The sequence below is a fragment of the Seriola dumerili genome, unplaced genomic scaffold, assembly GCF_002260705.1.
Source record: "Seriola dumerili isolate Sdu_G_001 unplaced genomic scaffold, Sdu_1.0 BDQW01000002.1, whole genome shotgun sequence".
NCBI lineage: Eukaryota > Metazoa > Chordata > Actinopteri > Carangiformes > Carangidae > Seriola > Seriola dumerili.
In genome coordinates this window covers 42,464-70,298 of record NW_019174257.1, presented here as the reverse complement: position 1 = coordinate 70,298, position 27,835 = coordinate 42,464, and the positions used below count along the sequence as shown (strand labels likewise).

At 41.4% G+C, this 27,835-nt stretch overlaps 1 protein-coding gene across 1 annotated transcript in view; it reads left to right on the top strand.

Moving 5' to 3' along the window:
• Positions 1-27,835, top strand: part of agbl4 (ATP/GTP binding protein like 4) — a 269,553-nt gene that overhangs the window by 220,621 nt on the left and 21,097 nt on the right. Inside the window, exons 7-9 of the mRNA XM_022737892.1 lie at positions 18,593-18,682; positions 20,077-20,191; positions 21,605-21,716. Of these exons, the coding sequence (XP_022593613.1) occupies positions 18,593-18,682; positions 20,077-20,191; positions 21,605-21,716 (317 nt within the window). The remainder of the gene's footprint in view (positions 1-18,592; positions 18,683-20,076; positions 20,192-21,604; positions 21,717-27,835) is intronic.

Sequence of the window (27,835 nt, the reverse complement as noted above, 5' to 3'; positions counted from 1 at the left end):
AGTCTTGTTTAGAGCTGTCAGATGACCCTGGGCCATGCAGACTGACACCAACTCCATGTTCACAGCTCTAGAGGTCACCACGAGGTCTATGTATGTGTGTACATGTAACGGTTAGTGTGTGTTGGTGCTACACATAGAATCATTTATTATCCTTAATTACCTTTCCAGCCAGTACATTGACACTATATCAGCATATCTTTAATGTTTGGTGGTTAAATCAGTAATGTTGATATCAGTCTCAATAAATCTTATCTATTCAGTCTATTCTCAAAAGCACAGAAAAGGGTCATTCTCATAATGTGTGTGAGCTCTCTCTTCTGTACCACGCTGTGAGTGATCTGTAGGTGCCTGAAGCTAAGTAGCATGATATAAATATTCTAATAAGAGACAGGCTCATAAAGGATTTTATTACCACCGCACCTAAAAAAAAATTAATTAATTCAACTGTTTCCCACTATGTTTTAATTTGTATAAAAAAATCATAATAATATGTAAACACACAACTTTCTACATACAATAGCAAAGCAAAGAAAACACACACCCATCAGAACAATTCTAAGTAAAAGTACAATTCCCTCTGAAATGCAGTGGAGCCAAAGTACAAAGTAGCATGAATTGTTGAGTATTTATTGTTAGTTTATATGAATCAACAGTTACTTCATAAGACATTGAAAATCATTCACTCTGTTTTTCCATCCATCCATTTCCTGCCGGGGTTGCATCACGGTGGCAGCAGGTCAAGCAAAGTAGTCCAGACGCCCCTGTCCACAGCAACGCTTTCCAGCTCCTACTGGGGAACCTCAGGCGTTCCCAAGCCAGATGAGATATATAATATCTCTAAGTCTAGCCCGAGTCCTCCTACCAGTTAGTTGTGCCTGGAAGACGTCCAATGGCAGGTACCCGGGAGGCACCCTAAACAGATGCCTGAACCACCTCAGCTGGCTCCTGTCAACACAATGGAGCAGTGGCTTTACTCCGAGCTCCCACCGGATGTCAGAGATCCTTCCCCTATCTCTAAAGCTGAGTCCAGCCACCCTGTGAAAGGAACTTATTTCAGCTGCTTGTATCTGCAATCTCATTCTTTGGTCACTACCCAAAGCTCATGACCATACGGTGCGGTCAGAATGAGGATCGACTGGTAAATTGAGAGCTTTGTCGTCCTCAGCTCCCTCTTCACCACAACGGTCTGGTACAACACCCACTTTACTGCTGACACTGCACTGATCCACCTGTCATTCTACCACTCCATCCTACCCTCACTCATGAACTTGGTACCAGAACACCTTAGGCCTAAGATCAATGATCGACTTTGTCTGATCTGCAGCCACATGTCTCGGACACTCAGGTGAAGAGAAGTGCTGTCAATTGATCACCACCTGGTGGTGAGTTGGGTCAGATGCAGTGGAGGTGGCCAGACAATCAGAAGAGAAGGTCAGAGCCTCTCATTGGCTCTTATGAGTGACGCACGACTGTAGCACGACTGTAACTTGGCAAAACTTGCCCATAATGTCGATCGTCAGTAATCGTTGAAATGAGCCTAACAGATGTTTAAATTTAGACTGGAATGCTCCAGCTGGATTTTGTGCAGAGCTATACACCGGAGCCTTAGGCCTGGTTCTGGTGCAAGCAACTGGATCATCTGGCAGCATTGCGGTGACTGCAGCTTCACGGTCCAGGGCAGCAGTGGTGGAGACCCATTGCTAGACCCTCAGGGTGGATCAGTACAGTGCCAGTGCGCGCCAAGGCCAGACAGGCCATCAGGGGACATTAGGGAAGTGGGTGATTGGGCAGCTGGGACAGCAAGAGGGGAATATGGCGAGTGGATTACCAGGAGATGGAGAAGGAGCAGTTGACCCTTCTGTTGCCGCCAGTGCATGGAAGGAATATCTACCGGCGACAGCGTAACAACAGCATATATGGGGAAGTTATAACAGAAAGATGCTTTGCTTGAGCAGTAGCTACAGAGACAAAACCGTCAAGCAGCTGATCCTTTTTTCAGAAAATGAAAAGAACATGAATAGTAATCCAACGATTGGTAGCTGAAAAGCTGCAAAGTTTGCTGGTATTACAAAACACTAGTAAGAGTCTTTTATAGAGATTGAATAAAAATATATCAGGTTTCAGGTAAATGCTTGGAGAAACAAAGTCCTGCGAGATTGGATGGTGGGTCCAGGTTGGTAGTGCTGGGGGGATAGCCAAGGTTGATGACTGTTTCATGGTGACATCACAAACTTACAAAGATCCTAATGGCTCGTTTTAGGGCAGGGGTTAGGGGCTATGTAAATTTCTGTCGATTGAGCGCTTTGATACTTTCACAGTATTTCTATAGCATCTAGACCTGCTTAATAATTAAAAATCTTATTTTCTACAATATGGGACCTTTAAAATTCTTTTTTAAAATACAGTGGGAATGCAATAAAGGTTTTTTTCAAGTTATGCCCAAAGAGAATCAATTTTCTCTTTTTTTCACTTGTGTTATTTTCCTTCCATGTCCCCAGCCAGTGTTTTCCAACCTTTAGCACACTCACTGTTAGTCTTCCTTTATGTGTTGACAGTGAGAGTGTGATATAGCTTGCTGTGTGGAGACCAATTCACAGAGTGGGAAGCGCCTCTGTTGGAGCCAAGCTGTGAGTGTATGTGTGTGTATGTGTGTGTGTTTAAGTAAAGGAGACTCAAGCTGACAGTTTGCCAGCAGCCTTGCACCTGCACACAGCTAGGTGTTGATCTCAGATTGGGGTGGGTGGGGGGGTGGAGAGGGGAGGACAGGCAGAGGGAGAAGGAGAAGAGGGGATCTGACACGAGGTGTCAGGGGTGGATGAGAAAAGACTGGTGAGGAACAGAGGATAGGAACTCTGAGAGGTGGCATGTCTGTGACATATAATTCCTGTTTATATGTTTTTTGTATGTGTGTGTGTGTGTGTGTGTGTGTGTGTGTGTGTGTGTGTGTGTGTGTGTGTGTGTGTGTGTGTGTGTGTGTGTGCCTGCATGCCACAAGTGAAAATGTGCATCTGTGTGACAGGTGGGGACAGGAGAGCCAATTGGATTGATGCATTCTTTCATAGGTAACTGCCAACACCAGAGCGCAGCCGGGGCCTCATTTGTCAGACTCAGGGAAATAGCGTTACAGCGTGACGTTTCACTCTGTCTCTGGCACACACCTCAACAGCCGTATTCCTCTGCATGGGAGGATGTGTGGTACTGAAGCTACTGTAATCTGGTGTTGAATTTAATTAGGGTTAAAAGGACAAAAAGAGGTTGTAAGACAGGGAAGAATAATGTGTTTATTTTTCTGTTCCATCTGTGTGTGTCTGTTGCCTGTCTCTTTGTATATTTATATCTCACCAGCCTCCCTGTTAACATTCTGTGGCTAAAGACTGTATATATAAGGTGTTCTCAGAAGATAATATGTTGCTGCAAATGCCATCATGCATTTCCTTATTCTACATTCATTGGCTGTTGTTAACCTTTTGGCAGAAGCGGTGAGTTTGCCACTGACTGCAGAGCAGGCAAACTTAGACAAGCTCTCTGGAGGGACATTCAGTAGTATGTCAGGGAACTCCATGACACTGTCAGCATAACACTGCTGGGTAGCCTGAATTATTGAAGTCCATAGCATTGATAATTTAATATGGTAGATCTGTTTTTACAGGGGATGGTTTAAGTGAATAGAAAAAGAAAACAGAATCAGACTTTGAATTTGGTGTGATACAAGGAGAAAAAAAACAAAGTTTCTCTTGCTTGTGCAGGTATGCTGTTTTTCCTTCTTATGTTGCACCTTGTATGTTCGGGTCTACTGCACTGCCTGACCTAGTTGAGATCCTAGTAGCGGAAGGAAGAGTGAGAGAAAAAGAGACAGACAGATGGGAGAGGGTTAATTGAAGCTGACATGTGTCCAGTGTTTGTGTGTCCCCAGATGACACATGGCTCTCGCCCATATGCTTGTGTTGCCTTGTTCGCTCCCTCTCTTCCACCATTGCTACTATCTGAAATAACAGTTTTCACACCATGAAAGGAAGATATCCAAATTTGTGTCCCAGCAGGCTTGCCGTAGACTGGCAGAGTGTTGATCTGAGTGTCAGTGGGACTGGGGGTCTCCTTTCCCAGCCCTCCTCTCGTCCACCGGCTGACAGACAAGGTCAGGGGCTCATCCCGTCTGTCTCTCTTAGCTCCTGACAGCTTTTCCTCAGGGAGACAAACCCTGGACAACCCTGTACTCCCTGGCACGCACCATCACCAATTAATATTGCATCACCATTTTCTAATCTACTCCTTCAGGGCCTACTTCTCAGGGTGTGATCAGGCCACCTCGCTTGCCTGCCTCTCGACCTCCCCCAACCTCCCTCCTTCAATAACAGGAAAAGGACCCTTAGATTGGCTAAAAAAACAAAGGTTACCCTACATGTGGAACTCGGCTTTTTGCGTTATTGTGTTACATTTTGTGTTCTTGATTTATTTTCTTTTGAGAGTTGTTTTTGCAAGGCTCCTGCATAAATTTATATTTTTCATATTTTTTAAACTTAACTCCTTTAGGGTTGAGAGTGACCAGAGGACACTGTGCACAGAGTTGGAATATTTTTGTAATTATTTTTTGAGTGAATTGAATTCATTTTATCTCTTAGTATTTCAGGGATAAAGGGCAGGTGGTACTGTACTGTACAGTTTTAAGTTTATATTTAACTGTTCTAAAATTGCTCTTGGGATGGCAATGACAGTCAGTCAGTTGCTTCACCACTTTGGTCTTGAAATCTCTTCTTCTATTTGATGGATTACCATGAAATCTTGTACAGACATTCCTACTCCCCAGAGGATGACGCCTACTGTTTTTGGTGATCCATTAACTTTTCCATAAATTATAGATGTTTATTATTTTATTTTTTATATCATATATTTTTCAATCTTAGGATTGATAAAGCTCTGACAAATTTACCAGTGCCATCTCAGAAGAAGTAGTCCTGTCATATCTAGAGGGACAATTTCGAAATTGTTAATAATGTTTTACAACAAATTTGATCTCAAAATGAAACATACTGTGCTGCTGAGTTTGTACTGTAAGTGAACACTATCCATCTCTGGAATGTGAAACTTAGGACAGACCGATCAGAGGGAGATTATTTTATGGATTTTTTTTCACAATGTTGACACGTTTTATCATTCTGATACCCAGTGTTAGTTTGGGAGTTGGGAACATGACTTACCACTCTGTTCGATTGCTAACTGAGATGAGGAGCACATTGCCATTTGTTTCAGTCTTGTACCTCCATTCTTCAAACTCTGAACTACTTGCAGTGAGAGACATAACACCTCCTGCGACCTTAGTGGATGACTTATCATCCTACCTTGGGAACTGAGTAATGTGCTTGTGGCTCTGAGAATAGCTACAATGCTGTCCGTCTGCGTTGGGGTCAGGAGTGGCCCAGGCAATGCGGTGTATTTGTGTGAGCTCCTTGCTCACACATTTGACTCGTCCTCTCAAACATACACACACACATACAGCACACCGACGCGCAGACACACATCTTACTGCTCAGAATGACATGATGGAGGAGCGTAGGGGCCATGTGTCACACCTTGGCTGCAAAAGAACTCACCTGGCCTCTCCTCAGCACTGATGAATTTACACTGGCCCTGCAGGGGTGGCACAGGCACACACATAGGCACATAGATTTTGTACTCTAGATCACTTGTTCTTGGTGTATCTTCTTCAAAAACATCAGCCTAGAGGGTGTGAAGGAGAGGGAAAGAACAGAGGGATGTCAGCCAGCACATATGGCTACTCCTTATATCCCTCTCGCCTCCTCCTCATCTGTGCTTCATCATGTGAGAAAGATAGGAAGAGTGTAATTTTCAGCTGAGGAGCAGTTTGTCTTACGTGTGGCTGATCTTATTCAGGAAACTGACTTCTAGACAGCCTATGTGTATGTGTGTATGCATGTGAGTGTGTGCGTGTGTGCGTGCATGTGTGTGCGTGTGTGTGTGTTCCACAGATTGCTAATCTCTCTGAAGTCCTGTTTGTTCTCCAGGTTTGCCCCCACTACAAACATTTCCCTGATCAAAGCTGTTGAAAAGGCCTGCCACTTCAAACAAAGTATACACACACACACACACACACACAGACATGTACAGATATACACACACACATCCATTCCAACACAGCTCTATGGCTGGCATGTTGTCATGGCAACCACGCTAATCTTAAACCAACCAGCATGCAGTTGTTGCATCAGGCGAGCCAATCAGGAGAGGGAGGAGAAAGACACAAACAGGAGTCATGAGTTCAGTTACCATTTCAATGCCCATTTAATTTCAAGTGTAGAAGTTAATTTTCATTGTAGACACTCTGTATAGGCTTTGAATGCAGTGATATAGCTACTCAAAAGTATGCATGTCGGTGTTCACTGTAGTATTTGTATCATTAAAAAAATGAGGATCTTCATTGAAATTCACTGGCTTCTCACACTTCTCTCACTCTCCAGCTTACCTTATATCTTTTTTTCCTTTCAGCAGTTATACAATTCAAAAATTCTTTTTTTTTTTTAGATATTCCAGAAGTCATTTAATTTCCAGCGATAAGCCTTAATGTTATCTGAGACATTTGATGTCAGCTTTATCAGGAATTTTGTATTAACAGCAGGTGTTATGCTGCGTTTAAATCCTTTCAAGTTAACTTACAGAGAGATGAGGAGATGAATCACTGTTTTTTTTGTTTTGTTTTTTTTCACCATTTTTAATCACAGAAACAAAACCAAAAAAAATTCAATCAATCAATTTACCTTGCGGGTCGAATGAAATCTGTTTTTTGATCTTACAATGTAGATACTTGAGCTCGGGCTAGAATGCAAAATCCACCATCAATATCAATCAGATGAGGTAATATTCAGTTTGGGAAGGAGATGGGTTCCTATTGTAGAATGATAGTCTTTTGATTATTCTGTTGTGAATTCTCACGTAGTGAAAGCAAAATGCATTCACTTCTGATTTTCAAATAAAAGAAAATTAATTAATATAGGATTTTTTACCCTTCTGTGCAATGGTGATTGTAATGATCAATACATAATATAAAGTCTGTCAGCACTCTTCTCTATCACAATGGCAGCCAGTTTGTGTACTCTACACTTTGCCATCAGGCTTGAACATTCTCACTTGGCTTGGTCAGATTAGTCGTCATACATTACAACACTGTAGGTGGTTCAACAACCATAATCTAGTTCTAGATTCTGGATTTGCTGAACCTGAGAAAATGACTTGGGTGTCTCTTCATCCTACTGATGGCATTGTTTACATTTCAGGACAAGGCATTGCTGTCACTACAACCGATGTCTGTAAAACTAAATTTTTGTTTTAACATTACCAAAGTAAATTAATTTGACAACTGGAGGAGTGACAGAGGGACACAGTGATTATCTTGGGTGGAAAAAGTGTAGTGATAATGTCTCAAAAGTAGTTTAAGATAACCTGGAATTGAAAGAGTTGCAATGCCAATTTAAGATGATGGTGATCAATGAGCAAGAGTCATCAACAACTGTCAAGACGGCGAGTCCTAAGTGACAGGCCTAAAAATGCTAAGAGTCAGACAAAATCTTTCCAGCGTCCCCAAACGGGCTTTCAAAAGCTTGACAGGAGAGTGTATGACTATCTGTGTGAAAAACGAAATGCCTATTACTCGAGCTGATATTTGGCTGAAAGCTTTAGAAATCACTAAAGAGCTGAACATACCCACAACCGAGTTCAAAGCCTGTGTAAACGATTGATGCACCGAAATGGACTGTGCCTCCAATGCAGGACTTCTTGCCCAACGCTTCCTCTCAGACTTCAGAGAGAAGCTACTGATTCTCAAAGAAAGCTGATTCTCTTTGAGATGGTAAAATTGAATTAGAAAGCCCTGCAGGCTGTATTTTGCCGTGTTTTCTGTATCTATTTAAATGACTCAACTGAAAATGTGATCGTCATATAAGATACTTATTGATATACAGAATACTTAAATGTATTTATATTTTCATTTAATAATTGAATATAGCACATCTTTCATATACAAATTTTATCCAAATATTTTAGGTGTTTTGAATGGATGTTGTCAAATTGTTTTCTGGCCTATAAGGGACAATAGCTTGCATAAACCATATAGTGTTGACATGGTTTAATAACCCTGAGTAAACTGCTTTGCTCCTTTCCTACTTTTGATTCATCAGTGATCTGGCAGCACTAGGTAACCCAGCTGACAAGTCTTCAGTACCTCTTACTGCAACAGTAGGCTGTTCCTCTGGACAGCACACGGTTTAAAACAGTGCCGCTGACTGCATGTCACACAGTATTTTCTGATGTAAGAGCTGGCTGCCCAGCTGAGAAGAACAGAATGCAGCTCTTAAACTGGGACACACAAAAAAGCCGGAAATTGTAATAGTTGCAACAATAAAGACAGCTGTTGGGAGCAAACAGAAGCAACAGAGCCATGCTTTCCTATTCTGGGTAAGCAAGTGTTAAGGAATAGAGCAACATTTTGGGGAACAAGCTAGAGGTGGGGGGGGGGGTTTACCTAGTTTATCGTAGCTGAAAGACTGGAAGCAGAGGAAAAGAAGTAGCCTGCCTCTATCTAGAGTTAAAAATATAACTACGAGCACCTTTAAAGCTCAAAAATTATTGCATTGTAGTTCATTTGTTTGATCCGTACCAGGCTACCAGCAGAGATGTTGTACATACAGTAAGTAGTGGGCAGGGAAGGATAAGCTGTTGCCACAATAATTAAGCAAATGAGTTTACTTCCCAAAAGAATCTCAAGAAATGAAACAATAAATCTTTTGAGTTTGACACCCTCCAGTAATAGCATCAACATAGACACTGTAGCAGACAGCATGATACATGTCATTATCTGTTTGTACATTTCTAAAACAAAGTAATGCTTGTTTCACCATAACAATTATAATACTTAAATATTCGTCCAATAGCAGTGGTGGGAGAAGAAATCAGATCTGTTACTTCAGTAAAGTAGCAATACCACAATGTAAAAATACATGAAAACAAAGTATGTGAGCATTAGCATAAAAATATACCTTAAGTATCCAAAGTAAAACTAGTCATTATGCAGAATGGCCCTTTTCAGAATTATTATTAATTCTATTATTATATAATTATTTTTGCCTTATAATTAATGATTCAACTACTTCATATACTGCCGTGTAGCTGAACTCATAAGAATATGTAATATGTATACGTGCAAAGTAACTTGTGATGAAAGCTGTCAAAACATGCAGTGGAGTAAATGGTACAATATTTGGCTCTGATATGTAGTGGAATAGAAGAAGAAAGTCACAGGAAAGGGAAGTACTCAAGTTAAGCACAAGTACTTCAAAATTGTTTTTAAGTAGTTAAATTCCATCATTGCCAATGGGCCTCCCTAGCTTTTCCTCTCATGGCTTAGCAACATTCTTGGCTGCTTTTGGGTGTATATTCACTTTTTGCAACATTAAATTCAAAACTGGTATAACATCGAGAATTAAAAGCTGAGATTTAATATAATTATTTTTTGATTAGAGTACAAGTTTTTCTATCCTTTCACATCTGAAAACTGTGTGTAAATTGGGAAATGATCTAAAGCAAAATGTTGTTGACTCTTATGTTTCTGGTGTTAATTAAGAGACGGGGCATAATTTCACATTGTCGTTGTTATTTTGTTATTGTTTTTGGTGTGTCCCAGTGGCCTGTTGATTTGAGTGGAGCACTAAGTGGTTGTTAATGGCACAAACATGACTGTGGTTTTAAAATAGCAGACCGCCCATTAGGCTGGTATTAACAAGGTAATGGCCTGTTACTAAACTGCTGAATGACATTGTCGCTGCTGTTGAGCTGCGCTGATGCACGCAATGCACACATGACCTCACACACACACACACACACACACACACACACACACACACACACACACACACACACATACATATACATATATATAGTTCTTCCAAGCACAAGCACACATGCAAGTGGTTTGTATACTTTGTATGTGTATCAGAGATGCAGACTGAACGACATCTACAGTAACTTTGAGTTGTTGTAGAGATGTGAGGAGAAAGAAAGAGATGAGAGACAAGAAAACAGGTAGAATCAAACAGAACAGAAAGGAAGAAAAAAATTGACGGAAAGACATAGCTGGGAGGCGTGATGGTAGTTATTAAAGCTGGGATAGACTATGGTTTTTTACCTCAGCCCGGCTATATTGTTGTGGCTCAGAAATTATTGATAGGTAGGAAGAGACAGAGTAATAAAGAACTACAGATCCGTTCTGTCTGTACATCTGTCTGTACTGCTCTGCTTGTCAGATGGGTTTTAGTTACAGCTTCTCTCTGAAAAGCATCACTGGTCTGAATGACATTTAAGAACAAACTGTCCTCTTTGTCTATATAGCACTCCAGTTCAGATGGAGGTGTTCATGTCTTGCTTGTGCACATGCAGCCATTTTTCCTGTAGCATGTTGCGTTCTTCAAATACACAGTCATGTACAGTACACACACACGTGCACAAACACACTCCTACACTGCGGTGCGGCGATAGGGCAGCACAGTTGGGGGTATATCCCTGGGAAATCATTTCTCCCTCTCCTTTCTTCCTATTTGTAACTTGTCCTTTCAAGCAAGACAGCCCTTAAAGTTCAGTGGCACATTCTTCAAAAAAGGCTATTACTGGCCGCCTCTGATTCTGTATCATGCCGCGCGCAGACCAGCCATCCCTCCTTTTTATGTTCCTCTCCTCCTGTCATCATTTTCTGAAGGCAAGAGAGGAGAAGTCAGGGTTTCAGAGGGGCCTGTGACCAATGCCTTGAAACCCTAAGCAGTCCCCGTCTCTGACTTTGCACCAGACGTCCGTATCATATCGCTAAAAGGGCCTATTGCTTTTGATACTTGACAGAGCTCCCCCTTTGTCTCTCTCTCTGTGAATCTCTGTCTCCCCCTCTATGCCAACTGTCTATCACACTTGTTCTCAACAGTTACAGGGCTCCATAAAACAGTGTGTGACTGTAAGAGATACAGGCTTCTTCTGAAAGGCATGAAGGAAAGCTTGAAGTTGTTGTTGGCCCCGAAGACTAGACAAAGAATAAAGGTTCACATACACACAATAGACAGTAGTCATGAGGAAGGATTTCTAAACCTTTTCTTTCCTGTAACCACATTTTTTTTTGACCCCAGCATCTAGAGTGAGTAACATTGTAATGAGTATGTGATTCTGCTTATTAGAGCTTGGATGTAGCTCCAAATGATACTATATTTCAAAGTGATGAAGATTATTTTTTGAATAAATATATTACATATATGAAATGAATATATTTACCTTAATAACCTCCAATGACTATGTCTGACAAGGTTATGATAATGAACTGAACTCACTCAAGAACATCATTCATCATTAATTTGTTCATTCAACCTTGGCTCTTTTAGCTTTTTATTCAGTGAATGGCAGCTAAATCCCTTGAGATGATTAAACATTTATGTCTCAATATCGTTCACCTTCAGCAGCATATTGATAAAAATGTAAAGTATGCGTGTTGTAATACTGTATATATACAGTATTTGATTGCTTTTCCATTCCTCAGGCTATTTAACTTGTTGCTTAGCTAAGTTATGACGAAGCGAATCGACAACCCTGAAAATCTTGTTTTTGCTGACCTCCAGTGGTTTAACTGATAAAAGTTTTCAGTTGTTCCCGCTGCTATTCAGTTGTTAAATGACAATATTTTACTGATGTTTGCTTATTTTCACAGACTGCTTACTTGACTTTTGTACTTTGACCTTGATCAACTAATGCTTACATATCAGTTTGGCCATCATGTTATACTGTCTGTTGATGTCCATAAGTGTTTGGTGCAATGTGTGTCTTTGTATGTGCGTTTTTGTATAGCCTGCAAATCAATTTCCCATATAAAGGACAATAAAAATACTTTGAACTTTAAACTGAACAGCTCACCTTGCTGCAGTGACGTAGAAGTGTAATCCAGAGTGTGTCAGTACGCTGTGACATCACTGCTGTGTGTGGTTACAGGTGCAACGAAGCACACTTCCATGGTCATTAGAGGTGAAGTAGAGGTTGAGGCAGCAGTGGCACGCTGCTTTTCTGCCTGGTGTTAAGTTACTTTTCTGCTTTGCTGTGTTTATGCCAGTACATGACTCTGCTGCTTTAATTCAATTTCATGACAGAAATTTTAATAGTGTATGAAATAGGGTAGTCCTCATTTAGTTTATTATTGTCCTGGTTGTATCCACGTGAGTACTCATTTGTGACACTAACAGGACCAGAGCTGACAATAGTAGCAGTGTGCTCCATGGTCAATGATGGCCAAAGGCCTGCATCTCACCACCACTTCTCTCCATTAACATAATTAGAAAGCCCTTCAGCTCAGGCTTGAATGCTGATGTCTGGCTAGCACCTTGTTTAGGACAAAATGTTTCCCCTCCTTCCCTTGCCTTCGATTCTCGTCTGCCTCCATCAGTGTGTCTCCCTTTGTCACTCTGTCACTCCTGTCGTCTGTGACCTCCACTGTCATCACAGCTGCCCTTGAGGAGCAGAAATCTCTCCATTTCACAGGGACCAGCCATAAGGGGGCTTGATTGCGGCAAATTGATCCATAATCACACAGCGCTCAGAGCTTTTTATCCTGCCGCCTCTTCATCTCCACTTAAGAGGCCCGCCGTTGGCGTATTTACATGCTGTCTTCTCAAGGGTTTCCTCTGCTCGTGCCCTTCTCTCCGTCTCTTTTTTACTCTCTCTCTCATCTTTTCTCTATTTCTCTGTCTCTCTCTATCCTTCATCCCTTTATGACTCTCCGAATTTTCTTATCTCTCCTTCTTTCTGTCCCTCCCCTTTTTGTGTGGTTGTGATGCCAATCGACATGGCCATTGTAGCCCCTACATCGGCTTGCGCTCTCTTTCTCTCTCTCTCTCTCTCTCTCTCTTTCGCACAAAAAAACAGATGCGCACACACACACACACACACACGCACACTCAGAAACACCTCTGACCATCACATTTATGCTTCTGATTGCTCTCTTCAGTTACATCCGCATACAAGATAGCTATGATGGCCAAGGAGACAGGGCAGAAGCGAAGGAGGGAGGGTACAAGGAGGCGAGGGTGTGTAGAGATGACTAGACTAGATGACAGACTGAGATGACTTAACGGATACCACAGAGTGGTATCATCCACAATGCCTATCCTCTCACCTTTGTCTCACTTGCATCCATCACTTTCTCTACTGCCCATCTGTCCACTTCAGTATGGATTTATTGGCATGACTATTATTATAATTGCAGTACATATACAGTACATACATATCGCTACAGCAGGTTGAGCACGTTTTGCACTTTAGGTACAATAATTCATAATAAACACAAAAAAGATAACAAATGGTCTTTCTGTATTTTTGTCTGGTGAGAGTTTCCATTCTACAATTAAAGAATATAAAGAAAAACTAACTAACAAATGGTGGTTATTTTACTGGCAGATTCAAGTCATTTTAGATTCAATACCTCAATTGTTGTTACTACCTTTAAGCCAACAAAAATAGTAGTATTCAGTACTTCCCTATCAGATTTTTGCTTCAATATGTTGGGGGCTTTAAAACAGTCACACCAACAATTTACAAAAAGTATAATTGAACGGCTAAATTAATAAAATGAAAATATAGACTGTTTGGTAGGTGAATGGACTTGTAAATACTGACTCTGAATACTGAAGACAAGGTTTTTCTGCTTCTCTTCCTTCTTTCTTCTCGTCTGCCTCACTGTTTGGCCTCCCTGTCGGCCCTTCACTGTCCTCTGTCTTTTAATCAGTCATCCTCTGTATCTTTGTGCATCTAACTGTCTGTGTAAATATCCTTCCCTCAGTAACCTTCTTTCTCAGTCATTTCAGTTGTTCAGAGAAAACACCATGGCCCTATTTCATGAGAATTAGCAATGTTTGCGCAGGGAGTCAATTCCTCCTCCCGCTCTGAGAGTTTAGCTGTGTAATGTGTTAAGTGACAGGGGATGTTTTATGAATGTGTGAGGAGGCCTTGGCAGTGCCCCTACCTCCCCACAATAAGATGAGCTGAATAAATCTGCGACACGCCACAGGCTCTGCAGCACCTACAGACACAAACACTCACACACATGCACATGCACAAGAATTTAAGTCAGGGACCTGGTCAATTCCTGGGGAAGAAAACAGCATCATAAAACTCTTATCACTTTAGAGCCCTCCGCACTTCAGCGCATATCCCCATCCCTCTCTGTCTCTCTTTTTCTTCTTTCTTTCTTCCTCTCTCTCCGTTTGTCCTTGAGATGGTCAGAGTGGGTGGTGTCAGCGGGTGGAGCGAGGGGGGTGTGAAGAGGTGCAGAGCTTTGATGCTTGTTGGGGCTCACTCAGCTGGGCAGTACACGGTACTGCATCTCGTCCCAAGGCTCTGTATAAATTCAACGCCAGTGACAATTTACAGCTCGCGCCCATCCTCGATATGACGCACTGAGCAGGGCGCCAAGCGTGTCTTGTTGCCATCTCACCAAAGTGAGGCTAATTTATTACAGTGTAAAACCCACAGAGCAGAGAGAGGGGGAGACAGGGATATAGAGAGGCCTTGGTTTGAGAGTTCTGGTATAATGTGGTATAAAACTGTGGCCAGTGTGACGTTGTTTTTTTTTTATTGTATCACTGTGCAGTATATACCCTCTTCACAGTGTGCCAAAGATTTTAGATATCCATATTTCATCTGGTTTAATATAAAATCTAAGACACTATTTAGTGTCCAATAAGATTACTGTAGTCATTCAGTTTAGTACCAGTCTTAAAATTGTCCTTCAGCCTTCCATATCAGAAAGTTTCGACACCAATGAGATTAAAAAAGTAAGCAAAATCTGCCTCTTCTCAAATCAAATTTACAGTTAAAGTGGGTAAATGTATTTAAATATATTCCACAAGGCTTCAAGAAGGTCTTGACAGGGCTCCCTTTGTACCTGCTGAAGAAGAATGATGAAGAAGATCTCAGTTAATTACATCATGTCACAACTTATGAGACTGAGCCCAAAGTTCCCAGTACTGCTGTCACAGAAAGAGCTGACCAGCACAATCAGGAGTGACCTTCAGAATCCATTAGATTTATGTTGTTTTTCACAGGCACTTTTCTTCTCTCCAGTAATTTACATATTTATCAGAGCTGATCGTAGTTTGACATCCTTTAATTTTTTATTTCCTCTTGGCAAGCAGCAAGAGAATGAGCAGTAATGTGCCGTACAGTGCAGCGCGTGACTTTGGCAGGTGAGAAATATGCTGAGGGAGCACTTTGATTTGGAAGTGTGGGCATAAATTTTGCCTCTGCCGCTTTCACTCACTCATTGTCACATCCACCCACCCCCCATCCCCACCCGTTCAGCCTCCGCCCACTTACTGTAACATACACCTCCAGTCTGTGATACACACATTCCCGCTCTCACTTCATTTCTTTCTCTTTACCTCTTTCCTCCTAATTCTTTATATGTTTTCAGTCGTGTTCTGTGTCAGGCCTGGAGAGGCCTGGGATGAAATCAAGTTAAAGACCATCGTAAATGACCATGAAGTAGGTATTACAACACCAGCATGGCTGCAATGAAATATATTTAGATGCCTAGCATATGAATACTTTAAAAGTAGAGCTGAAGGCTTGTATGTCATTACTTGTAATATCTTGTAACAAAAATAAAGATATAGTATGGTTTAATTGAGCACTTCAGAACACAGCAGACGATAGTTAGCTAGTTAGTTAATTAATTGATTATTATTCTGGAACTATTTTGTTAATTAACAAATAATCATTAGTCATTTATAAAGCAAAAATAAAAAAGATTTGCTGGTTCCAGCCTTTTATATGTTACATCATATGTTTTACATCAGTGTAGATGGAATATCTTTGGGTTTTGGACTGTTAGTTGAACTAAATAAGGCTTTTAGACGTGTCACCATGCGCTCTGGGAAATTGTGCATACTTTACTATTTTCTGTAATTTCAAACACTAAATGATTAATCAACTAATCAAAAATATAATCAGCAGATAATCAATAATTTAAATAATTGTTAGTTGCAAGCCTAATGTACACACATGTAATGCAAAACCAATATTCATAAATTAACTGTCAGTGATGTTGGTTTTACATTCAGCTCAGCTCTCGACACAGAAGGCATTTGTTGTTGAAACTGCTGTTTCTCTGTTGTTCTGCCCTCCTACTACAATCTCTAAAAAAGCTTTTCCAGGAGAGAGAGTTAGATCATTTGTGTTGCCTTAGAAAGCTACCTTCCAGTCTAATCCCTTGTCTTCTCTTTCTCTTTTACTTCTGTCTTTTGTTTCACCCCCACCCCACCCCCCTTCCCCCCTCCTGCTGAGCTCTACTGACACCTTGAGGTCAGGAGCTGCTGCTGCAGGGCTGCCTTCTTGAGGCTCAACCAAAACTTGACCCTAACCTTCATGTTTTATGTCACCCACACCCGAGCCAAAATGTGATTTTCTTTTACATATAGCCTAGCTATGGTATTTTTCTCCCTCAGGTTCCCTCTGGGTGGTGGAGTGCCTATGGAATAGCAGAACTTAATTTTGTGCTACAATGCTTGGCTGGGCACAGCCAGATACAGAGGACTGCAGAGATACAGACACATAAACACAACAACTACTTGGGGAGCATTTGTGAGAGCCCTGAGGAGACATAGTCACACACACTCACTCACACACACACACACACACACACACACACACACACACACACACACACACACACACACACACATACACACACACACAGAGAGATGTGGGAAAAACAGTGGATCCATTGTAAGCTCCAGGAGCCTGCTGGAAGAGATTGTTTTGATGAAGCAGCAAGGGCACACTAGCACTGAGACTAAATGTAGCATGGCCACGATGGTTGAATTCCCCAACAGTCGGGACCTTGGCAGCTGCCTCTGGTTTGGCTCACAACTTTCTGGGTTCTTGGTTTTACTGTAGGGAGAACAGTTGTGTGTGTATGTCTGTATGCTTTTTTTTTCTTTCCTTATTGTAGCTTTACACTCTACGCTGTGTATGTATTTGAGTGTGTGTTATGGCTGTGCTCTTGTATCAGGGGCCTGTGTGGTGGCCTGGGGTCGAGGCCAAAGTAGAATTTCTAAGTGATGGAATTTCACAGCCACCGAGCACCCAGCGGCCGGCCAAACCGCAAGCACTCACATTTACAACAAACGGCCTGCCCCGCTCCACGGAGACCTGAATGGCAAAGCCATTTGTCTCTGTGAAGGGCAGAGGGAGAGAAAAGCGAAATAAAATCAGAGGGAGAGTACTTAAATGGAACAACACTTTTTTTTTTGTTTACGACCCCTAACCACTCAAACAGAAACACATGAACACACACACACACACACAAGAAGCACACACACGCCACTCGTAGGCTAAATTGGAATTAAGGAGAAGGAAAGGTGCATAGCCTCTTGCTAATTAGCATTTTCTCTGCTCAGCAGAAGTGGGTGGAAGAATCGATAAGATATTAAGTTTGTGTATAGCAATGAAGCACACAATCACTTTCATCCATTAGCAACAGCAGATTAGAGAAGAAACACTGGCCAAGAAGACAGCAAAATTTTGACCTTTGTAGTTTAAACTGGGCTAGAAATGCAGAATGGAGACTGGAGAATGATTCTCAACATATGAGGTTAATATAACCTCTTACAACTGAAGGTTAATTTGACTTTTAGAATAAAACATTTTCTGTCTTTTTGATCCTGGCTTCAAACACACCATAGACGATCTCTGGAATTTACCATCAAGAATTTCACAGCAGGGATCCAATAATAAATTTAAACACTTGAGATCATTCTTCTGTAATTGAAAGTTTCAAATGTAGTCATTCATATCACCAGAATGCAGAAAATAACATCTAACCTCTGAAGGGGAGTATCCAAGGCCTCTCACTTTGTTTTAAAAAATCTCTCCATTTCAACATTCTCAGGTTTCACAATGATGTTGAAAGGTTTATTAACCTTTATTTATACAAAACAATTCAACAGCAAAGTGACTGGAAATGCTCCAGATAAGTATCCAAGGTCCAACTCATCTGTCCCAACAAGCCCTCTGAAGCAGAGTGAGAGCAGGAGGAGGACAGAAATGTCTAGTCAGAGAGAAGTCTTCAGCCAGACCTGAAGACTTAACTCAAAGAAGACCTCTATCAGGTCACACCTGTTGCTGGCTGACCCCAACCTCCGTAGATGTATAATTCACCTTGCTTGTTAAATATTCTGTGCTGTGTGTTGGTTTGATGTTTGATTCATGTATGTCTGGCTGAAAATGGACGGCCAGGTCGGTGTGTATTTTGACCCAGCTTCTCACACTGGGATGTAATAGGCTATTTATATATCCAACTCTGATATCAACTTAAAATTGTAATATTTTAGCCTATCTAAGGCTGAGAGTTCTTAGAATTGTAGTGTACACGTCTACTAGAACTTCTGTGCATTAACAACACCACCTCTGTCTCCCTTTGACACCCTGTCTTTACCTTCCTTTACACCTTTCTCTCCCTTCCTCCCTCTCTCTAACCCCCCACCCCCACCCCCACCGTACCACTCCACAGACCACCTGAGTCCAGAGAGGGAGAAGAAATTGGTCTTTCTTACAGCTCGCGTTCACCCTGGAGAGTCTCCTGCCTCCTTTGTCTGTCAAGGTAAAGTTTTAATGTCGGGTCGATGCCCTGTTTCATTGGATTGATTTAGATGCTGCACCTCTGCTCTGTGTGTTGTTTGGCAGTGCATAAGCACATGTTAGATTTTATGATGTCTGTTGTTTTTAATGATTTGGAAGGGGACCAAAATTACAATTTGTGTCATACAACCTCACATGGGACAACATGACACAATATAATAATACCTCAGGTAAATAAAGACTTAACGGCAGTTGGTATTCACTTTCACAAGAAAGGACAAATCCTTGCCGCATACAGTACTGAAAGTGAAAAAACAAAAGTGATTTTCTCAGACTGTGGCTTTCTCCAGAACCACAGGTGATATTATAAAACTGTTTTCACAAGACTGAGTACCGCCCATGATAACTGAATTTCAGGTATAAAATTGGTGGCGTGCTCCTTTCACATGCCTTCTTTTGAAACATGCGACATACAGTAAAAACTCATCAATGAATATTTAGAATTTCTCCTGTTCACTTCCTGAAAGTGATAGGAATAGATACAAGAACATGTCTCTATATAGTATCTCAGGAAAAGGTCTGAGGATATCATAGAAGTTGTATTGTCTTCACTCCTAGGCTCAGCTAACTGAAAACTAATAACACAGCTTGAAAAACTGAGAACCTTTGGGAAATTGTCTCCTTGTGCAGTACAACAACCTAAAAGACAATTTTAGCAGGATTTAATGACTCTTTTGCTTCCTTTCCTCCTGCTCAGACTGAGGTGAGTGGGCAGGTTCATTCCTTTTGGGTCCCACTTCCTTGTTTATGGGTAGCAGGTCTGAGGAGGGGAGGGATGGTCTGATAGAGGGACGGAGGGCACGGCCTTACCTTTAGCAGTGGTCCCTGTCCAGCACTTCAGCTCAGTAAGACAGACTGAGGAAAGTCCATTATCCTTAACGAGGTGCAAAGATGGTGTTTCTGAGGAAGGGACAGTTCTATCTATCTATCTATCTATCTATCTATCTATCTATCTATCTATCTATCTATCTATCTATCTATCTATCTATCTATCTATCTATCTATCTATCTATCTATCTATCTGATCTGATCTGATCTGATCTGATCTGATCTGATCTACCTACAATGTCTGACGGTTTCTCTGTGCTTCAGAGTGTGTGTGCATGCATCATCATGAATCAGATGAGTTGGCTTCTAGCCCGCTGTGCGCTGTCTGTTTTTCCAGCGCCGTCAGCTCCATTCCATTTGTATCGATTTGGGCTTGACGTCCCCTATTCCTCCCCTGATTCTGATGATGCCCCCTCGCTGTCCTTCCTCCTCCTTTTGTTTCTTAAAACTCAATTAACTGCCAGCCCGTCTTTGGTTTTCTTTTCAAGTCTCTTTCCCTCTGTGTGTCTGTGTGTGTGTGTCTGATAGGTGTGATTGACTTCCTGGTGAGCCAGCATCCTGTGGCTCAGATCCTGAGAGATCATGTGATCTTCAAGATTGTCCCCATGCTAAATCCTGATGGGGTCTACCTGGGCAACTACAGGTACACACACACACACACACACACACATGCATATTTTAATTCTTAATTTGAATGCATCACCACATTAAATAGAATTCACACATTACATGGTTTTATATCCTGCTACGTGGGATTATACCCTCTTAACTCCACCTTTAGGGAGCTTAATGAATTCATATAGCTCTCAGCAGTGCATTTGTTAGAAGATCGTATTTGGCCGTAGGGCTGTTCTCTTTGCCAGTCTCTCTGTCCATCCTCTCCTCCTCTCTGTCTTTAACACTATTGCTGCAGCTCTGTGGGCATCCTCCTCTCCTCTATTTTCCTCTCTTGCCTTTCCCTTCTTCATAATTGCCTTTTACTTAATAGGCTCAGCCCCAGGAATACTAATGCACAGTGAGATAAGCATCAGCAGCTTGCCCCCTGGTGTGTTTGTGAGTGCCATCTAGTGGTGGAGCCTCTCCACTGCCTCCAAAGATACTTGCAGGGAATCCCAGTTGCTCTCCAACACTTGACAATCTCTGTAATATTGTTCACTGTGATTGGTGACTGATTAAAGTATATTTTCATTAGTTTGCATTCACACTGAGTGCCAATGAGTAGCATATTGACAGGAGGTGAATGGTGATGGTCCTCACCTCACCAATCACATGTGCTCATTCCTACATATGCTCTCCATCCCCTTCCAGTGTCTCTCACACATAAACACACACAAAGACAGGCACACGGATACCACACAGCCACCCCAGCAGGATACAGTGCAGAGCAGACTGGAAAGGCTGCACGCAGAGCATAAAATCAATGGCTGTTAACCTGGGATGAGTAGCTTGTTCATGGCTGGCTGCTTTGCTCGGTTGCTCTACAGTATCAGTGACTCCTGTGTCATTACCATAGGTTTCAGTAAATGTCTATCTGTCTGTCTGTCCGACCTGTCCATGCGCCATTTTGAGTGTCCAAATTCTGAATGTGTTAATAATGTTTTAGTACTATCATATATTCCCACGATGGAACAAAAAAGTAGCTAACAACCCTACAATGCCATGCATCAAAAAACGTACTGTTGCGCGACTCTACACTCTACACCTACTGACTCAAAATGACAGTAATTCATGAGTCTGGAATCTTGATTTATGTGTCTATGTAGGGAGTAAAGAATGAGTGAATAAGGGGGTGATTTTAGACATGTTTGCTTCTTAGTAGTTTCCTTCTTCCTTACCTTTGTTGGCGCGTTGCTACATTTATTGGCTTATGACCGGTACCAACTGTCGATCAGTGGAATAGTGGGAAACTCTTGGCAGAACTTGGCAGAAAGAAAACAAAATGGGAAGCCACTCTTAAAAACATTGTTCCATAGCAGTAGTAGTGGTCAACAACTCCACAGGGTAGCTTCATTTTCAATATGTTTTATAAGGTGTGTGTGTGTGTTTTTTTGTACAGGTGCTCTCTGATGGGCTTCGACTTGAATCGCCACTGGCAGGATCCCTCTCCTTGGGCCCACCCCACGCTGCACGCTGTCAAACAACTCATAGTGCAGATGAACCAAGACCCAGTGAGCAAACACACACACACACACACACACACACACATACACATACGTTCTCCATTCTGTGCTCACCACACTAATGTCTACTTCTGCCAAGAACAGTTTTCTTTTTTCCCTGCTTGGTTCAGCATGTTTCTCCAATCTGTGTTTAGGGTGTGTGCACTGGGAGGCACGGATAGGCCAGTCAGCAGCACTAGAATGTCAGCTAGGTTCTCTTGGCCATTCAAAACATATTACTGAAGCAAGTCTCTATGCTCTTAGTCTCTAACTATACTGTAACTTTTTCCTTTCCCAGTTTTAGTCTCTTCAGTCAGAGGAACGCTACACAGGCAGGCCAGGGATTTTTCTCTTTGTTCCTGATGTTAATTATAAGCAGAGCGGCAGGTTGGTGGGATTACTGAAGGTCAGTGTGTGTCCTGGGAATACTCTGCCCTTTTGTACACTCCTCTAATCCTGATAAGAGAGGGAGCGGGCCGGGGCGGGATGCAGGGCAGGCCAGAGATGGGGTGAAGCGCGGGGCTGGCATCGGGCAGATTAACCTTTTCCCCTGGCGCTGACACACTGATCGATAGACTCTGTCATGGCAGGGTGATCCACTCATGCCTGTCGTTCACACGCGCTTACACACGCACACAAACACACACATACTCCGCCTGAACAAACAGACATACACATGCTAGCACTTGATCACACCACCACAGTACTGTAGCAATGCATAGACAAGCAGGTGTTTTCAAATGCATGAATCTATCATTCTCTATGTCCTCCTGCCACCACGGGAATTTTTGTCTCTCTCAGACGATTACTTATAGAAATGAATTGTAACTATTACACCATTATATAGAGCAATGGTCCCAAACTTGGTGGTTGAGCCCACATAAATTGAAAAAACTAAATTCTGCAACACTAAATTTTGTTTATTTATGAAATATGTTCTTTTCTTCAAATACTGTATAATTTTACTTCTTCAGTCCTCTAAAAAATAAAATGAAACAATTAACAAAAGTCCACAAGTAGACATTGCTTTGTATTAAGAAGTCACAAGCAAAAAATAATAGATTGGGGACCACTCATTACCTGCACATTTGCAAATATTCAGTCTCATGTGTGTTGAATTGATGTAGCCCCCGGTCAACACAGTATTGTGCTATATGTTTCCTGAGTCCACTCGTGCTGGTCTCCCTCTCTGTTGATAACCACTTGTCCTCCTGTAGCCTCCTTTCTCCCTGATGATTGCCTTCAGTCTTGCGGAGTTAATTTGGAGGCTTGGGCAACCTCTCCTTTTCTGTCTCCCTCTCGCCACAGCCAGTTAATCCCATCAGACACACTACTCATGTCTGGGGCTCCCAGATGCCAGTTTCAATGCCAACTCTGCAGCCAGGAGGCCCTGTGCTGCTGCCCTCCATTCATGCTCATCTCACACAGTGGGCATAGAGTCTAATGAGGCTACCAGGGTTGGAGGGCTCTGCTGGAGGACTCCATTAACAAGAGATCAGCAGCAGCCACAGCAGAACAGTCAGGCTAAGCTAGCATATGTGGCCCTTTTTTTCTAGCTCCTAACTCTGTGTGGTCATTTGTTGAAAAACCAAGAGACGGGAAGGGAGCTAGTAATTAAAGTACTTTTCATACTGTACCTCAAAATGATGCCTAAAAACTTGAGTTTACTAAGTAAGAGGTGGGTAGCTCAGATGGCCTGGGGGTTAGGAGTATATAACAAGACCACACAATGCTAATAAACCCTGAAATCTTATCAGCTGTTGAAGTAACAGTTGAGAGGTTGGACTTAATCAGCAACATGTGCAAGGCCCTGCTCACATATTATAGTAAATTTGTACAAAGAGCCAGTAAAATATTGGTGATTGCACTTTAATTTGTTTCGCTGTGAAGTCAGAATTAAACACGGAAACATTACTCTAATTATCATTTGTCGGAGAAAGACATTAGTTTACACTGCAGGATTTTCATGCATCTGAAATGATATTTGCGTATCTGTAGGCTACAGCTCCCTGAGGTTCAGTAAGTCACTCTCATAGGTGCATGGCAGAGTCAAGAGTCACAGCAAACAACTGCGCTATTATATCTTAAATAGCAGCCCTGTTTTGTCATTTTTATGTTGTTGTTGCTTTCACAGGACACATACACTAGTGTTAATGGTGTCTGTAGGCTATAATAAATTGTAATGGGCTGTTCCTGATAAGCACAGTTTAATTGGTAACGACAGAGCCACAGTCTTTGTCTTTTCCACCTCATGACAACACACCCCAACATTGACATTCATAGAACATAAAAAAAAAAAATTGCTTGTTTCCTGGAGTTATAGTTTGAACCTTATAGTATAGTGTAGTAGTAGGCATGAAAATCTCATTGTGTTTCAGTGCCTTGAAACACTATTCATTTATATGAATTTATATGATAGTTTGAATTTATATGATACATGCTGAATTTGGATTTAAGATTCATAACAAAAATAAGTTATCAATTCAACTTGGCCAGGAAATAGACAACGATTACCCGATATGAGAAAACTTGCACCTATGATCATGACTCTAGAGGATTAAATACACAGTATTTGTAGCCTCCTCTGGAAATTATTATAAAGCTCTACATAAAATCTGGGTGTCATTTCATCATCAGTATGTTTTGATTTCTTTTCTGAACTGGATTTCAGGAAAATCCCACTGTGTTCTCTAAACTCTCCCCCACTGGCAGAACACAGAATAAATGGTACTTAAGAATTCTTATAATTTAGCTTCTTATCCAGTCTCTGCCAATCATTCACGTTAAAGTAATCTTTTATACACATCTTTACATATATATTTCAAACAATTTTAAACTCAGAGCTGAAAGAAGTAGGAGTTTTGATTTACAACAGAAACAACAAAGTCACCCACTCACTCATTATGTTTTTGATGGATGTGCTTCTCTATTTATGTCCTGATACAACAATAATAAGGGTAATGTTTCGGTGTGTAGTCCACTGTATTTACATTGCTGTTAAATATTTGGTTCTTTCAGTTCCAAGTTTCAGTTCAGATTCTGAGTGTTAATTGAGTTAGAGGTGCAGTGCAAAGACTGTGCACCTTCATGTATACAAATCTGACCCCGGGTTTTTGTCAGTCACCACGACTTCTTTAGATACCCCCAGTTCTATCCATAAGGCATCATAATTCAAAGTCATATTGCCCTCCGTTTCACAAAGGAGCCCATTCGGTTTGAAATCCCATCAACCATCCTTGTGACAGACGCCCTCGAAAGTGATTCTCCATCATTGTGAATTCAGCAGCGCTCTCTTTCTGCTGGGAAAATAGCTTCCTTCTTCTGTTCAGGCAATAACTTCAATAACTGGCTGTGAGTTCCCAGACAAGTGCCATTTAAATCAAAGCGTGTAGCAGGAGCAATCTACGCTGCATTGGTATTTATGGCTGGAAACTTTTATTTGACAAATATTTGTATATAAATTCAACACTGCTCAGAACACTTGCACTCACCAATGTTTATGCAAACTCTGGCCTAGAGCAGAAATGATGTTTTAAAATCAGTGACTTAAAGTCCCATCAGCCAGCCCACTTGGAACAGTTACATTAATATATGAATATAGAGTATGTACAGTTTCAGTTTGACATCAAGGCTAGCACGCAGCCTGTATAAAGAGAGATTGGAAAATATTCTCTTTTCAGAAGAAATTAAATCCAAGTCAACAGGTGGATCCTGGTGTGGAGGTGGAGCACACCGAATGTACAGTATGTTACTCCATGACTAAAAATAGTCCCTAACAAATGCACTGTATGAGTAAATAGAGCATGTTGGTACAATTAAATGCAATGTTGATTAATGTTTGGTTAAAAAGAAAGGAGGAGATTACTTGGCCGTTTTATAAAGACAAAAATATACATTTTTGACCAGTTTTGCAGATTCCAGAAGGAATCAGTGAGCTTGGTGGTGAGTTCGACTGAGAGGAACCCGGAAAATAGTGAGAGACTGACTAATTCATTGCTGGTTTTTGTCTTTTCCTGGGATTTGTTGACAGTAAGAAAGCTATAGAATAGTGCCAGCTTAATCTTTCTAATAGACTGTGGTATTTCAAAGAGTGTCTCAAAGGCATGGCTTCATTTTTTTTTTACTTTAACATTGATTTAAACAAGTACCCGTCATGTCAAAGCATCACCACCTCTACCAAGCTCACTGAGAATCAACACCATCTCTTCAGGCCCGTGAAGATTTCAGCCATCCTCAGTGCATCCTTTTTTTTGCATGGTTAAATCCCAACGTCTCTCACCAACCTCCCAATATTAAGCGATCACTTTGAGTTCTCACCTATACTTGATCTGTTGCCACGAAATTACAATGAAGGTAGTTTCTAGATTAAATTGCAAATATTTAAGAGTATGTCTGGTGTTATTTTGGCTCTTTTATAATTATTTTATTATTATCAGTTAAGCTAAGCAAACAATAACTGTAACTTGTGATCACTACCACAGTTTATCTTGAAGTATCTCCACCACCACTGTATTTTTTTCCATCTCTGGGAGTAGCTCCTTGTCAATCAGACCTCATGTTCAGCCACAAGCACACATGTTTACTCCTCTTTGGTTTAAACTACACTCGGTGGAGTTATTTGGCACTGAGGGATAAGCTATATCAGGCTGTCAACAAACAGAAGTTGTCAATGGGATAAATTCAGTTGATGGAGTGACTATTGGGGTTACATTCATCAGGCTACAAGAAACAGGACTCCACTGAGTCCACTGTAATAGGACAATGATTTGCGACCATGTAAACTATAGAAGATGTTAAGCTGATAGTAAATCAAAGTTTTGTTGGTGACTTTGGTCCAAAATTGCTTCATACAGCTTTAAAGAGATCATGAACATATTATTCACATAATAAATTCAATGTGAAATGTGAAACAGAGGTGTGATCGAGTACAGCCACGGGGTGAACGACAACTGAGTATTTGCTTATAAGTTGGCTGTAACCTTCCTCTCCATCCATCTGAAGGCGAGCTTGCTCAAGCTGTTTCATAAAATTCCATCATTTACCATCTGCAGCTGAACATTGGTCAGCAGGGAAAATGGCTGAAAGAGTCAGTGATGCAAGGAGCTATAATCTGTTCCCAAGCTACCCTGTTGTTTGTTTTGAAAAGAGAGAAATGGAGAGGGAGGGAAAAAAAGGAAAAGACACCAAAGAAACAAATGGACCCATCTCCTTCCTAAAGTGTTGCTTTTCCAGCTCATTTATCAAAGGCAGAAGAAGAATTCTTTTTGATTGGCTGATTACCAGAAGCATTCATCACTGGCCGGCGTATCCCCACCAATTTGACACTGCCATTTTGGATAATTTGTTAAGAATGACAAAGAGGTCATTGTTGCCTTGGTTTCTCTTTGACCTTTTTAATATTAGAAAATTAATTTTCTATCTGAAACAAATGTATTAGGTCCTGTCACAGCACCTAGATGAATTTTGCTCCTTGAAATCCTCCGTAATGCCCTCCTTCTGTGACTTCTACAGCCCTACACTAAAGTCTCTCTCTTTCTCTGTCTCTCTTTTCTTTGTTCAACAGTCAGATCTGCCTTACGTGTGAAGCCGAGGATGTGTGTGCGCGTGTGTGTTTTGTGTGTATTTGTGTCTTTTTCTCTGCCTCCCTGTCTTCTCCCTCCTCTCTCTGTGTGCGTTAAAATGTCCTTTGGTGTCAGCCAACCATTTCTGATCCATTTCTGAGATTTACGGCCAATTTTTCCCCATCATCCCTGCGTCGTTTCAATCCCTCCATCATCCCTCTCTTTATTCTCCCTCCGTTGGAAGCTGAATTGTCTGCTTTTCACAGGAAGATACAGATGAAGCTCTCACACTGGCAATTTTTATGCTTTTTTTTTCAACTTAGTTCATTTTTTTTTTACATATTTCAAATTATTTTTTCAATACCTCCGTGCTCTCTCTTTTTCACTGTCTTTTCATATCACCTCTTTTTGTCTCTACCTATTAGCCTCCTTTTCTTCTTCTTTTCCTTTTTCTCCTGGCAGGCCCTACCAACAGATGTGGCAGCTTATGTGGCACTAACAGGCCCGAAGCAGAGGGCTGCCTGTGCCCGTTCAGCCTGATTACAAGTCACCTCTGTGTTCATAAAC